The 16114-nt window shown below is 43.8% G+C and overlaps 1 protein-coding gene across 34 annotated transcripts in view; it reads left to right on the top strand.

Moving 5' to 3' along the window:
* Positions 1–16114, top strand: part of LOC147710068 (butyrophilin subfamily 1 member A1-like) — a 538135-nt gene that overhangs the window by 294641 nt on the left and 227380 nt on the right. For 20 of the 34 annotated variants that reach the window (XM_086920757.1, XM_086920752.1, XM_086920741.1 and 17 more), the window contains 2 exons: positions 3441–3461; positions 13022–13042. The exons of 4 other annotated variants lie outside the window; for them this stretch is intronic. In XM_086920757.1, the coding sequence (XP_086776883.1) occupies positions 3441–3461; positions 13022–13042 (42 nt within the window). The remainder of the gene's footprint in view (positions 1–3440; positions 3462–13021; positions 13043–16114) is intronic. 10 more of the 34 variants (XM_086920748.1, XM_086920755.1, XM_086920744.1 and 7 more) reach the window with 2 other exon arrangements.

Here is a 16114-nt window from a genome sequence, read left to right as displayed (position 1 = left end):
TAAGTCCTTTCTCCACAGTTTTGGCTGACCAGATCCACCTATTTCCCTTCAGTGTGAGCAGGCGATCAATATCACATCTACGTTTAGAACATTTAACCACCTTTGAGTACAAACAATTTCATCTCATTCGGGCCTGAGCCATCCTCATGTAATGTTCAACTAGGGGGTGTAATTATTTTACAACGTACACGCGACTGGTGTTGAATTATATGTTTCTTAACTTCTTCTGTTGTTTTTTCCATGTAGTACAGTGAACACAGACATCCAATGCAATACATTACATTCTTTGACAGACAGTTTGAATGATGTTTCAAAATCCACTTTTTATCATTGATAATACATATTTTTACTACTGATGTGGTAGCGCAAGCTGTACAATGGCCTCTCGGATAATGACCCACTACAGGTGTCAAGCCCCAAACCTGTTGTAATTAATTAGGCTCACAATTGTTGTAAGCCCTGACCAGATGATCTCTTAGATTTTTAAAATGCAAACAATTGTTTATCTCTCTGTGTGTTCACTTTCTGTATTAAATGCCAATTTTTTATTATACTCTTTTTTATTCTGTTGGATTCTGTTCCAAATGTGGTCATACAAGTTAGTCTCTTTGATCAGATCCCTGATGTTCTTTTACTTTGAGCAAGGCATCACGATCATAGTACCAGGCGCAATTGAATGAGCGTTTCACAAAAAAGTAAGGATAACCCCTCAAAACCAATTTGGACTTGAGGATTTTTAGCCTTTTTGAAATAGTCTTTCCTTTAGATATAGTTGCGTTTGATCCTCAAAAACTGACCAAAAGAGAGATTAACTTTCAGATTACGAAGATGATAACTCGTGTATTTCAAAAGTGTGTTCCTAGCTGTAGGTTGTGTATATAGACTAAATGATAAAGATTCTGAGTCATAACTAATATTTAAATTAAGAAAGCTTATTGACTGGTTATGGTAGTCAATAGTAAATTGAAAGTTATTGTTTTATCTATTCAACCACAGGAACCGTGCCAAATCAAAAAGGCATCATCAATGTATCTTATAGATTTCTTCAAATTATTTATAAAAGGGTTGTTATTGTAGATAACCTTTTTTTCAAAGGAGGAGACATACAGATTGGCTGGGATTTCTGGACATTAATGATCTATTCCACTGCATATGCACATCCACCCCATTAGATATTACTGAATCAAGAGTATAAGGTAAATGTATAGGCCATTCCTTTGTCATTCAACCAAATACTTACCATCAACTGGCATTAACACTTGGATTTCATGAATGTTTCATGACATCATCATCATTGATTTGGAAAAAGTAGAAATGCATAAATACATTCCAGTGCAAAATAAGAGACTGTTCCCTACTTTTGGGAGATACAATGAAGAAAATTGTGCCAAAGGGCAGCTATTACCTTTTTATTTTTTAACCATTCCTTTCTCCCTTAACGTCAATAGTGAAAGACAAAATAATTTGCTTAGCTTGCATTTTTATTGACCAATGTTCGTAGAGTCTTTTATGACCATATATATGATATCACGAATATCTGAAATTCACCTATTGGCTTTCGAAGCAAAAGCAATGCAGGATTGCAGCACAAATCTCAATTGGAGGTCTCACTGGGGATAAATTGCCTTAATCTGGTCACTGTTTACGTTCCAGCCTTGTACAAGTTGCTAGGCTGTGAAAGGAAATAGCTAACTTGCTATTCCATAACAAAGCCATGCTGTGTGAACCATTTTAGAAACTCAAGAAGAGACTCACTCTTTCCTGCTCTAGCAAATTTAGCATATCACCTCAAAAAAGCAAGAGGGAGTTAGGGTGATAAGGACTCAGCATCCATGTTAGAATTGTTCCTGCTGTTTCATCTCACCATGACAGTATTTACTACTGTATAGTCTGTATTGTTAACATTCAGAGTTTATGTATTGAGTTATGAGTTTAAAATAAATATTTTTAAATACATGTCATGTTTCTTAGTGGTTTTGAGTGTGTTACTCATCAATGAAAGGGGGGTTGGAGTTCGACTGTATCCTTGAAAATATCAGACATTGCAATGATCTGTCATTCCCCCGTCTCTTGAATGGCATAATCAGAAACCCCAATCAGACTTCTTCCTTTCAGTATTAGATAATGCTGCTGTATTACTTAGCTACCCTGATACCTAGTAGCTGAAGATTCAAATTTTTATACTGACTTTAATTTTAGCATTTCTTTTCAATTCAAGTAAGCATAATAAAATCTTAGTGTAGGATTAGTACAAGGGTAGGCAGCTGAACAGCATCCATTTCCTTTTCTTCATTGACAAGCTTCTGAATTCCAAGGGGTGGTGCAGACTGAACGAGTTAGGGCCATGCACCTGTGACAACTTTTCAGTCCAGGATACAATGCACCTAATAATGTTCTGCGACTTGTATAGTGACATCAGAAAGAGGGTTCTTTTCCCATTACTAAAAAGAAAGGGTTTTATCCAAGTAAAGCCAGCTTTATTATATTTACAGCTACTAAATGACCCCAAGGAGATCTTCTATATAGCCAGTTTCCTTATGGCAGCTGTTAGGTCAAGAAATAGCTGCAAGGATAGCCCATAATTAATGAGGTTTTAGATCATTTGCTTTTATCTTAAAAAAAATAAATAAATAATGATTGATATTTTTAACGAGGTCCATATCAAATTTCTTGGATGCACTGTCACTTTTGCCCTGGAATGCACTTTACCTTATTAGTACTGTATCACGTCTTTTGCACATAGACTGTTACTGCCAGATTGCATTATATTGTTGACACTGTATTTAGTACTTTTGCACATATATGTTTGTATTTTTGTGTCTGTACTTTTATGGTTTTAACTTAACCGAATAAAGTGGTTTGTTGATGATGACAAGCTTCTGAAATATTCCAGAATTCCACAACGGACACATCTGAGCAATGTAGGCTTGGGCCACAGGTTATACCTTATTGCTGCCAATGTGAGTGGACATAAGCATTACCTATGGTTATGGCATAAATAAGAAACAAATAAAAGAGTGAGGCAGAGACAGATCTATGATGAAGGGATGGTCCCATGCTTATGATTTAAAGTAGTAATATGTGACATTATTTAAAAATATATTTTCTGCATCACATTATGAAGGCATCATGTAAGCTAAATGTGGGCGAATGCACAAAGGTTTTACACAGCCTCTAAAAAGATGCACATGGTTGTAGGTCTTGCAATGTTCCAAATGCACATACAACTGTTCTGTTCAATCCTGACTGTTGAATGCTTATTGTGGTGGGCATTTTCAATCTCATCATTTTTAACAATTTTTGTGAATAGCTTGAATTGTGAGAATTTCACCCGACCACAGTTGCCATAAGCATGGAACAACTCTTGCAAGTTTGCCTTTTACATTTTAGCAATGAAGTATTTAATCTGCACAAGTAATACATTTGTCATCCTTTTTCAGACACTCTTCAGAAAGAAAAAGGTATGTGAAATTGCATTGAAATAAGGGTGAGGGCAAGGACACATCTACTTAAGTAAGAGTACGTATGTTAAAAAACTTGTCTGTATATTGTTACTGCTTGTCATGCATTATTTGCTTTTGATAAAGTTGAGAACTCTATTTTGTGCTGCACAGGGACTATTTGCTGAACTGTGTTTCCTTTACACAAAACCATAAGTCCCCTACAAAGTGTGAAAAGCAAGTCCCACTCTGCACCCCAACACCAAACACTAAGACACACATCAAGGGTTTTTACTCAATTTAGACTCTTCGACTCCATCTTAAAAATATTCATAAATGACCATTTTCAAGTTCAAAAATCATTTGTTTGCTATTTGAGCAGACATATCTAGGAAAATAATTTCCAAATTATAGTACATCTAAAGAAAGAATTTCCAAATGAAATTTGAGGTTTACATCATTAACATTTTGTTTGTTACATATATTTGAAGCATTTTTATAATCTACATTGAATTTATTACTATTTTACAAACACCCTAACTACTATAGTGACAGACAACTTTATGTCATATACTTCAACAAACCATGCCAATACTTGAAGGGCTATACAAAAGTATAATAATCATAAATGTGATAGGTCAAACATATAAACTATTTATGACTATATGAACAGAAATATCTTATGAATATCACATTTTCATATTGTTTCAAAAATAAATTAGAATATTTAGAAAATCCCCTCAGATAGATAATGCTACTCGTTCTGAGTTTTCTTTGTCTGTCTAGTTTCACCAGTGGGCAATGTAGAAATAAATTGCACTTCCTCAAAGCAAGATTACATTAGTTTTCTCTATAGCTTCTCAGATAGGTGATTTAATTAAAGCAACAGGTAAGTTAATGAACTGAGCAATAACAGATTGATCTTTTTCTTTTTTTTAACCACATGTTGAGAAGAGCAGCCTAATTTAACTCCGCACTCGGCTGCAATTTTAAGAAATTATTGGATATCCAGGACCAGGTGTATTTCTCCGGTACTCTAGGTGTCCGGAGTTTTTTTTTTTAAATATCTTTTTTATTGCCATTTATACATAAACCAGCACAGTTACTGAAGAAGAGCACGTTCACTACAGCACGTTTGGATTACAGATAGGATAATATTTCAGGTGCACCCTGCAAGGCAATGTTAAGTTTTAAGCTCAGTATCGCATACACAAACAATATTACAGGAGGCAAGAATTCCTGGCGGATACAAGAATCTTTGTAACAGTCAATTGTTATTAACTCCTATTCAGTGGTGAGCTGGTGAGCATCTCATTTTGTATCTTGTCGTCCATATACATATGGTTATTGTCTACCTTACCATCTCTGCAGTATATGCTCAATCAGTGCCAGGCTGATAAAAGACGGCATTCAAAAAAAGATAAACCATACAAAACAAAACAAACTTTCAACTCCAACTAAATCTTAACCACCAGAGGTCTGTGCATTTAAAATACGATTGTCATTTAAAGAATCTCCATCAGTGTCTAACAAAAGAGGGGCGGGGGGAAGCAGGTCCCAACATAGATAGGGGAAAGTGAAGGCTCATGGTATCTAAGTAAATACTTCTAGCTATCCGTCGGAGTCAGTCGAGGATGAAATATGGGTCTGATCCGGTGTGTGTCTTTGTTCCCACATTTTCACCGTATCAGCCCAGGGTTCTGCCAGCGGTTTATGCCGTTTTGTAATCCTATCTTCTTGAACAAAGCTTGTTCCTCTGCTCTAGCCCAGCGGGTAGCCTCCTCCTCCCAAGCCACCACCAGCGGGGCATGTTTTGTCCACCCAAGAGTTATCCGTAGTCAGGCCAGGATGAAAGCCAAGTCTATAATCCTATGCCCTATTCTCTGTGGCTTGGGTCTTGGAAATAACCCCAGCAGACAAATCTCCGGGGAACACGCTAGTGATCTAGAGAAGACACCATTAAGCATACCCACAATTATGCACCAGAAGTCTACTAGCTCCCCACTGGACCAAATCATATGATCGAAGTCTGCATCCAGTTGTGAGCACCAAGCACAACCTGGTCCTCCCTGCCATATACCACATTTAACCTATGTGGAGTAAGGTAAGTTCTGTGTATAATGTTAAATTGCACTAGTTTAAAAGCTGTATTCCGGGATATTATTTTGGACCGCCCAAAACCCTCCCCCATTCTTTCTCAGTCAATTGTCTATTTAGCATGCTCTCCCATCGCTCTAGCAGTCTAGGCAATAATGGTGAAGCTAGTTCCCTTATTGCCAGATACAACTGTTTAACCAAATGCCCTGCCAAACCCAGAGTCAATAGTGCCTGTAGGGTGGGGTGGGTACCCAGTTCATTCTCTGATATACCCATAATTCTGTCATCGCCCCTCAAATTATATGGTAGTTTAAAATTGTACTGGTGGGAGTTTGTGATATTCAAGAAACTCATCTAACGGTAGCAATTTGCCATCTCTGTAGTAATCACCAACTGTCCGTATGCCCGCCTCTTCCCATCCCACCAATTGTCGGTCAGTAAGAGGAGGACCTCTTCCCACCTGAGGGATACCTATAAGTGGAATACCGGGTGCGTAGAGCAGGGTTCCCTTGGAACATGCTATGCATCTATCCTAGCAAGTCGCCGCCACAGAGAGCAACACCCCCATTCGATTAATTCTCTGACGACAATTAAACAACCTAGGGAGCAGAGACATGTGTATAGTCTTAGGGGCTCCGCAAGATCTTCCGATGGATCCCGACTGAAACCAGGAAGACGGTCACCCAGGCACTCGTCACCAGCCAACTGGACTACGGAAACGCCCTTTATGCCGGAACCACAGCCAAGCTACAGAAAAGACTCCAACGCATCCAGAACGCCTCCGACCGACTCATCCTGGACATCCCCCGACGCAGCCACATCTCCGGCCACCTGAGGGACCTGCACTGGCTCCCCGTCAACAAGAGGATCACGTTCAGGCTCCTCACCCACGCACACAAATCTTTCCATGACCTGGGCCCCAAGTACCTCAACGACCGCCTGACCTTCTACACGCCCACCCACCAGCTACGTTCTACAAGCCTTGCTCTCGCGCCGTGACACGCATACGAAGAGCCACCGCCGATGGCAGATCCTTCTCCTACCTGGCGGCCAAGACATGGAACTCCCTCCCCATCCATCTTCGGCGGACCCAGGACCATCTCGCCTTCAGGAGACAACTCAAGACCTGGCTGTTCGAGCAGTAGCGGACCCCTTCCCCAAGCGCCTTGAGACCCTGCCGGGTGAGTAGTGCGCTATACAAGTGTTATGATTGATTGATTGATTGAATGATGTAGACAGGTCTCTCCCATCCAACCATATAGCAAGCCACTGAAGCTGAGCCGCCAGATAGTAGGCCTCAAAGTCAGGGGCCCCCAGTCCGCCCGCCAACAGGAGCCTCATGGTCTGCAGCGACACTCTATTCCGACCACCATCCCACACCAAATCCCGCATTATCCCAACGAGAGTCTGGAACCAGTGTTTGGGCACCACAACTGGCAGGTTGACAAAGTAATATAAAAGTCGTGGCAGTTTTACCGTTTTGGATAATGCCATGCGAGCCATGACTGGAAGTTTGAGCGTACGCCAGAAGGCCACATTCGCCCGATGTGTTCTCAAGGCACCCCCTAAATTACCGTCAAATAAATAAGTTTGTGTGTGATAAATCTGTATCCCCAAGTATTTGAAGGAGACCAAAGTTTATTCTAGGCTAGGCGGTAATACTGGTGGCCTCGGGAGACCGGGGTGCAGCGGTAACACAGATGTTTTCCGCCGATTCAAGCATAGACCAGGGAGTCCCACAAATTCTTCCAATATGCGTATTGCTGTGTGGATCCCACTGAGGCCAACCCGCAAATATATTAACACATCATCAGCATATAGCTATATAATGTGTTCGGCCCTTCCAGGGGTATCCCCAATATACTCCCTTCTTGTCTAAAGTGTTCCGCCAGTGGTTCCATCGCTAGTGCGAAAATCTGGGGCAACAGGGGACAGCCCAGTCTGGTGCCTCCATGAATAAGATACAGAGTCGATATTACGTGGCCAGTACGCATACGTGCTCAAGGTTTTTGTGTATAGAAGACGAATCCCCTTCTGCCATCCTTCTCCCATCAGCATTTTCTCCATTACTGCTAGTTAAAAATCCCAGCGTAAAGAATCAAAAGCTTTTTCCAAATCTATCACAATTACTAGTGCATCTGGGAAGTTCCCTATATCCGAATGGAACATGACGTGGTACAGACGCCGAAGGTTGTTGGACGTGGATCATGTAGGAATAATACCTTTCTGGTCCTCATGAACCAAGCACCTCATATGAGGTAAGAGCCTAGTCCTCAGCGCCTTGCTCAGTATCTTACAATCCATATTTAACATGGATAGTAGTCAAAACTCAGTCAATTGGGCATGTGTGTTTTTGGTTTCAGGCATTATTAATTGAGGGCAGCAGTAGCTGTTCTTTAAGTGCAATGGCATACACCTGTGCTAGTTTTGGGGTTAGAATATCTACAAAGGTAGCGTAAAATTCAGCAGGGAGGCCATCAGGTCCCAGTATTTTCCCTCCAGCCATATCTCTGTTAGCCATTCTAATTTCTCCTGCTGTAACTGGTAGTGCCAACGAGGTTTCAGTGTCGCGGTCTAAGCTTGGCAGTCTCAAGCCTTCGAGATATAAAAGGGGTTCACCCTCCCGGCTCACCTCCAGCAACCCATAAAGCGACTCTTAATAGGAATGAAACGCAGCTTTAATAGCCCTTGGAGAGGAAATTATCTGGCCCTGTGCATCCGTTATAATGGGGATAGTTGTACCTCTACTTTCCGGCCTAATCAACCAGGCCAGCAATCGTCCAGCTTTACCTCCCTCCATGTGCTGTTTCAATTGGTAGGTTTTGTGGTCTAATGCCCTCAATCTATCCCATGTGAAATTATAGAGGTTTTTCACTTCTGCCAATTTACCCTGTAAACAAGAATCACCTGCAATTTCCCTATCCAGTGTCAGGATGTGTCCTTCTAAGTCATCTAGTTCCTGGGTCACCATCCTTCAGATCCCCACCTTCTGTCCCATACAGTGTCCCCGGATCACCACTTTAAACACTTCCCATTCCACTAATGGGGAGCTTGCTGTCCCTTGATTTTCGGCAAAGTAGTGTCCCAAAGCTGCAGAAAGGAGTTGGCAGAAACCATCATCCTCCAACAACGCTGGGTCCAACCACCACAAGGGAATGGGGATCCTCTCAGGGGTGGGTGTAAATCGCAAGAGTAGGGGACTAGGATCAGAAAGAGATCTACCCAGACATTCCTCCCATCACCACATTGGACAATATCCAATCTTGTGTGTAAATCATATAAATGTGAATAATAGTAGTATTATCTGTGTTGTTTATTTTGTAACCTCCATATGTCCAGCAAGCCCCATCCCGCAGTCCAGCTACGAAGAACCTTCGCCGTACCCTTTAGTGGAGGAGTCGATCGATCCTACTCCACATCATACACACAATTGAAGCCTTCTTCCACTACTAAGTTTCCATGTGATATTCCTGCCAATTTACCCAATAAATGCTTTGAGAAAGGGAAGCTGCTCCCAGTTAGGTGCATACACACTGCATAGCGCTATCTCTTTCCCATTTAAAGTGCTGTTGATAACTACAAACCTCCCCTCTGTGTCTATTATTTTCTGAGTGAGGGAGAAGGGAACCCCCTGGTGGATCCATATTAGCACGCCCTTGCAAAGGCCGAGTACGTGGTTTTAAAGAGTTGTCCTCTCCACCTACGTCTGAGCATAGTAACCTTGATCTCCGTACGGTGCGTCTCCTGTAGGAGGACCAAATGTGCACCCCTGCGTCTGATATAATTCTGGATACTCTAGCGTTTCAAGGATGAACCCATACCTCTAATATTCCACTTTAGAAATCTATACTCCTCCACTCGATCAGCATTGCCAGCAATTAGCATGTACAGCCCCTTCCTTCCATCCCCCATCCGCCCACAAAATCATGCCAGATCATCCGGTGTATAGCAACAATCCCAACCATAAAACTCCCCAACCCACAAGCGGTCTGACACTGTCAGCTTCCCAAACTTACAGTAATACTGCATAACAGTTACCTACAACAGGCAGTTAAGGCACCAGCTACTAGCACCAGTGCCTACGGGGAAGCGTGGTCTTCCCTCTCAGCTTATTTAATAGTGAAAGAGGCAGGAAGGCATCACAGCCTGGCGGGTCGTTCAAACCCGACCCAGGTACGCCCACCCAGATGCCCACCCAACCATTCCCCAACACAGCAGAAACATAAAATAGAAATTGAGAAACTTATCACAGGTCACATGAGCTCATCAGCCATTTGAGGAGTCACTACAGGCATAGAACCACTATCAACGTGTGAGTCATCAGTCTCAGAGTTCTCAGTTCCATATTTCGCTTCCGAGTCCCTGTCCAGGGAGGCGTCTCTGCTATGTATCATGACAGACATGGCCTTCAGTGCTTCTGCTCTTTCTATTGCTGTCTTAGAAGGACTTGGTTTCATTGTGGTCTATCGTCTGTCGTCTCCTCAGTCGTTTCTCGTGGGTTACCGATTCAGGTCTGTGTTCCGAGCGCGGTCTAGGATTACCCTCTGTTCTGTAGGCCTCAACCCATTCCCAGGCCGTCTTGGGATCCTCATAGAAATGAGTTTTCCCATATAGCATTATTTTGAGTTTAGCCGGGAACATCAGTGCATACTTAATCCCCTCAACCCTCAGTGCTCTTTTTACTTCCAAAAAGGAGGTATGGAGTCTCTGCACTTTCATCGTGTAGTCTGAGAATAGGAACACCTTGGTATTATCCACTTTGTAGGGCCCAGCTGTTCGTGCTCTCTTTAACAGTAGGTTCCTGTCTCAGAAATGGAGAAATTTGTCCACCACAGCTCGCTGTAGCCACCCAGGAGCCGGTGATCTGGCTGGCACTCTGTGCACACGCTCCAAAGTGTAGAATCGCAAGAGTCCTTCAGGCGCCTCTACCTCCCGGAGCCATGTCTCCAGATATTGGGCCATGTCCGATCCTTTCACTCCTTCCGGAAGTCCAAGGACCCTTACATTGTTCCTCCTAATGCGTCCTTCTGCATCCTCTGTCCTCCTTTCTAGGACATTGACTCTGGTGGTCAAGTCTCGACCTGTGCAGCGAGGGTCTGATGCGCGGGAGTAAGTGTACTCCAACCTACCTAGTACCCCTATTTGATGTAGACACAGCGCACTGATGGATACAAACCAAAGACCTTTAGTCCATGGGGGCCGTTGGGTAAGGGTTGAGCAATTTAACAGTCCCACCTCAAGACAGCGGCCAGTCTGTGGGTGCCTGTCCCACTCAGGCTGGAACGTCAAGTAAGACTATGAGCAGCGGAGGGTGACGGGTGACAATTTGGGCCCAAATCCTGCAGAAATGTACTTCATGCAATTTCCAAACTTACTCACCCCAGGATAGTCCCTCCTCCACCTCACTGGCCAACCCAAAGGTACTCAAGCTCACCCGTTTTTTGCAGTTTGTGGTGGCGGTGCAGGGAACGGAACCCCCTTCTCATGGAACGGCACCGATCACGGTGAGTGGAGAAGGTCGAGCAGCAACACCTCTCTCAATCGTGCAGATTCTCAACCCTCTCAATTGCTGGGGGAAGGTCTGATATTAGCCGTCTTCAGGCAGGTCCAGGTGGCCCTGCTCCTTGATCCTGACTCCCCCCACTCCACAAGGCCTCAGGAACCATGGGGATCTCGGCAAGCTCTGCACAAGCCAGCATACGCCTCCCACCGACTGTGGGCCGCTGGTCTATTATCTGCTACATTCTCTTCAAGCAATAGCGCACACAACCGATCCTCCGACTTCACAGCTAAGCGCTCATCTCATGCACCACCCCAAGGCTGACGATCCTCCCGGTGCTTGTACTTCACTCACCGCTCTTCACTGAGGCCGCAGCGCTGCTCCCCGTTGTGGGCTTTCAGCTCCCGTGTGATGTCTGAGCGCACTTCAAGGCTCGCCGTTCTCGCAGTCCCAAACTCAGCCTCGTCATCACACCAACTTCAGATGTAGTCTGTTTTTCTTTAATGTGCCTCCAGGCCATTGGATATGCCTGCCGGTCACCGCTGCCGTCCGGTACGGGTGACTCCGTCCTATGTTCTGTGGTCCTTTTCTCCTCAGGCCACCATTTTACTGCAGCGATCTCCGCTTGGTTACGATTGTTTGGAAATTCTCAGCAGCTACTCGGGGTCAGCATACGCCAGCAGTCTCTAATAGTTCTTGTGACGTGGGCCCCCAGCATTGCGCCGCCGGGACCTGGTGGAGTCACCTATATTCAGGATAATTAACCTGGCTGGTGCGGAGCTCTCAGCTCACGTGTCCACCATTGTTGGCTTCAAAGCCACGCCCCCCCCCCTAGGTGTCCAGGGTTAAATCCAAGGGCAGTGCCCTGTAGGGGGCCGAAGTATGGGGCACTTGAGGTAGAGGAGAATACAATCTTGAGAGCACCGAGTAACCTCCTGTATAATACTCCGCTAATACAATTAAGACGAGATCTGGGCCTTAATTCAATGACATATGAGACCTAATTGAGGTTGTTACATTATTGGAGAAGTTTGAAACACTATGCAGATCTTGCCGACCATCGTGGACCCTTGGAGGAGCTAGTATTACAGGACAGTCATGTTGAAATTAAGTGGTTATCTTATGTCCAAATTTTGCTAGTACACATCGCCTTTAGGGAACCCATGGGCCTACTCGGCATCCCTGAATTCCAGAATGTGTTCGAAGGGTTGCTTAGTTCTCTTTTTTTTTATTTTAACCTTGATTTTCAATTTAAACCCTTTTTGGATTTTACTAACCAATTTGCTGCAAAGTCCCTTTACCTTAAATACCTCCTGGAAACTTTACCATTAATGTCTTTATTATCAAAGTGGAACCATCTAAATTCAATAAGTACTGTATGTCAAGTTTGCCAACAGCCAGAGGAGTCACTAGTGAACGTTATTTTATTCTGTTCTGGTTATACCTGGCCAAGAAAAACATGGATCATCCTGTTTTGGAAGCAATTTGGATGCCGTCTACTAGAGGTTGCCACACGGTTCCTCTGTACAGTATCCTCTCAGTTATTTGGTTTGCGGTATCCAAGTACCTTCCTTGGAGCAGGTCCATCAGATACAGGGTGCTGGAGTGATTGGCTTTCGCATTATGCTTTCTCTTTGTCTCAGTCTCCCAGTACCGATGTATTTGTTATATGACCCTTAGCATCGGTGTCCTTTATTTGTTGTATTTTACCTACATATCTTTTTAAATGCCAATTGTAACTAATTATACAATATTTTATTTATTACATTTTAAAGGTACACTTCCATTGATCATTTAAATTTTTTAATGGCATGACTCAGCACTGTGTTGTAAATCGAGTTTGTGTATCTTTAGTTTTGCATATGTACTGTATATGTTTATGTACTTTTATGGTTTAAAACTCTGAATAAAGTATTTGATGATGAAATATTTTGAACATCTGAAAACAAAATTAAATTAGTTTTCCCTACATTTTCTCTTACAGGTGATTTAATTAAAGAAAGAGGTAAGTTTATAAATTGAGCAATCATAAATAGATCTTATATAAAAGTAAATCTGAAAGAAACATGTTAGTTATAGATTCCTTACCTTAGAATTACCCCCAGGCGTCAGACTGGATCTGGAAAGTTTTTTCGTCAGCAGTATCCCTGCACGTCGAAAGGTGGCGTCGGTAAGCTCCGCGATCGCCATTTGCATCGTGGTTGCCGGGATGACGTTGCGGTAGCTACTTAGACGCCGCACTCGTGCGTTGACATCAGTTCTTTCTTTTTCTGCCCTAGCCAGCGCAGATCAGGGAAGAGCGGTACCTCTAGTACAGTTTTGACGAATCTTTTTGCGACTTTTGTCAACTTCTTTTTCGAGTCGTATGACACCTGGTGTACGAGGGATGCCCAAAGACTTTGCGGGAGCGGTCCCATAAGTTACTCGAGACTGGGCAGTTGGCTCCATGCTGCTCCAGGTCCTGGTCCCGTGGGAGGTCAAGGGACCGGTCGCGGAGTCATCATCATCATCATCACTCCTCGTTGAAGTCTTTGCACTCGGGGTCAGGGAAGTCGAAGCACAGGAAGAAGTCAAAGAAGCACAGTCGCTCTTCGACTTCCCCTTGCCTGTTGGATGGCGCAGCACAGGGTGCGGTTGGTGCCAATCCCACAGCTCTGCGTGCAGAACCTCCAGGGTCAACTCCGGGCTTCCCTCACTTTCCGGGATCGAGCTCGACATGAGATACAAATAGATCCCATCCTCTGCTATGGTAGAAACACTGACTTTGTCTGGCCAGAACACCCCAAGAGGTAAAGGCTGCTGCTCCAGTATCCCTTTCTGGCTTTGAAAACTCTTTTTATTTACCTATAGTCAGCATGCAATGATCCTGGAGAGGTCCATCAGGAGCTCCGCAGTGGCTCATAGCTGTTGGAGAATGTGTCAGGAACCCTGGGACAATCCCATTCTGACTTTCCTATTTCCATCACGTTGTCCTTTTGGACGCTACAATTTCAACTTTTATGGCTAATTTCAGTCTTTTTAATTTTTTTTCCTAGAAAGCGTGAAGTTTTAGAGCTGCGAAAAAATACTAGAAATGTCGGCACCATATGCACCTGCTGTCAAGGATTGTATCAACATGTTATCAATATCTTCTCACTATGATGATCGACATTGGTGCATTTGCAACAATGAGCATTTGTCTTATTTTGATATAATCAGCAATCAAATACTATAAAAATCAGATATCAGTCTTTAGCTAAATAGAAGCTTCACTCCAGGGATATTGAGGCAGAGGTCATGCAGGCTGGTGGCAGAAACCTCAGTCGGAGGCAACTGCAGTCAGAAGTGACCTTCAGCCGGTTGCTGTTTATGTTCCAGCTCCTGCTGCAACTCTGAGGGGGGCAGCCCAGACGGAGTATCATATTAGCACACACGACAGGGCTCAGAATACCTGGACCTTTGAGTTGTTTTTCATGACACACAAAAAAAACAATTACTACAGAATAAGGGAAACCTTTGTTGTAATATTGGGTACTTCCTTCTTGTGAGATGGGTATTCCCCATTCACTGTAGCTCTTTGGAGTTTCGCTTATAATAGGCATAAAAAGTATTCCCCCTTCTGTGATTTCTAAGTTTTGAATTCCATGTTTATTTAATCTGTTCAATACAAATGACACAACCTCTTGCAATGGGTATAAATTACAGGGCACAAGTTACAAAACATCTTGTTAACAGTGACGTCCTTTAGAGGGCTTACAGTTTCATAAATTTTCTATAATAGAAAGTGAGAAGTATTTGAGATATCTAGAAATATCAGGAATGCCTGCACCATAAGTACCTGCTGTGCAGGATTGTTTATAAATGTTAACAGTGTCACTATGGTAAAGGAGTTGGCTCATTTGCTGCTCGATTGTCTTGTCCTATTCTTACTTTAATGTCTGAAAAACCTGTCATTGTTTTCAAAATAAAAAGTAGGATAAGATAAAATCGGACGTCAGATAATATAGAAACTCAGATATCGGACCATGCATAAAGAACGCCTTCGAGCCATGGGTATCGAGGCACATGTTATGTGGCAGTGAGGAGATGTGGCCTTCAGCTGGTGACGGTTTATGTTCTAGCCTTGCACACACTGCTAAGCTGTGATGGAAAATACCTAGGGGCATATTCTCAAGGACGTATCGCTGAGTTATCGCAACTTTAGTACAGCAAACGTTGTGATAAGTTTTACGCACCATTCAAAAGCTTGTGCTCACCACCGATATCACCCCTTTTCCTGCTGTAGCATCCACAAAAAAACATCGCCACAGATGACACCAGCAACTAAAGCTAATGAGATGCAGAGTAGGAGTTCCCGGGGTCACAGCTCACTCAGAGCAGTACGCCGTGAGGGCAACGGCTTTCACCTTGCATCTACCTTCCTCTACATCTCTGCGAGGGACACGGAACCCTGCCTGGCCGCGTTGAACATCGTGCAGCCGGGTAAACTACACTACCCAGCTGCCCCAGGCTGCAGGCGCGGCTGTGACGACATCGACGTGCCCGGAGGCGCCTTAACTGGAGGGAGCGGCGAAAGCTCTCGGGGGTCACAGCTCACTCAGAGCAGTATGCCGTAAGGGCAACGGCTTACACCTTGCATCTACCTTCCTCTACATCTCCGTGAGGGACACGGAACCTTGCCTGGCCGCGCTGAACATCGCGCCGCCGCCAGGTAAACTACACTACCCAGCTGCCCCAGGCTGCAGGCGTGGCTGTGACGACATTGACGCGCCCGGAGGCGCCTTAACTGGAGGGAGCGCCAAAAGCTCTCGTGGGTCACAGCTTACTCAGAGCAGTACGCCATGAGGGCAACGGCTTACACCTTGCATCTACCTTCCTCTACATCTACATCTCCGTGTGGTTCAGTAAAAGGCCTCTGCCCTATTAACACCGTAATGCAAACCAATGTATGCATTGTATTTTCAGTTGAGGACCATATAGTAGTGACCGTCTTGCAAGCTGCTGGGACAGAATGTTGAGCTATGTCAGTCAAGCTAAGAATGCAGAAATGTGATGGACAGAAACCCCCTCGATACAGGGTTCAGGTACCACTCAAACA

Source organism: Lissotriton vulgaris, chromosome 5, assembly GCF_964263255.1.
Source record: "Lissotriton vulgaris chromosome 5, aLisVul1.2, whole genome shotgun sequence".
NCBI classification, from domain to species: Eukaryota; Metazoa; Chordata; class Amphibia; order Caudata; family Salamandridae; genus Lissotriton; species Lissotriton vulgaris.
The sequence above is the reverse complement of the archived record's forward strand: the minus strand, read 5'-3'. Positions and strand labels throughout refer to the sequence as shown.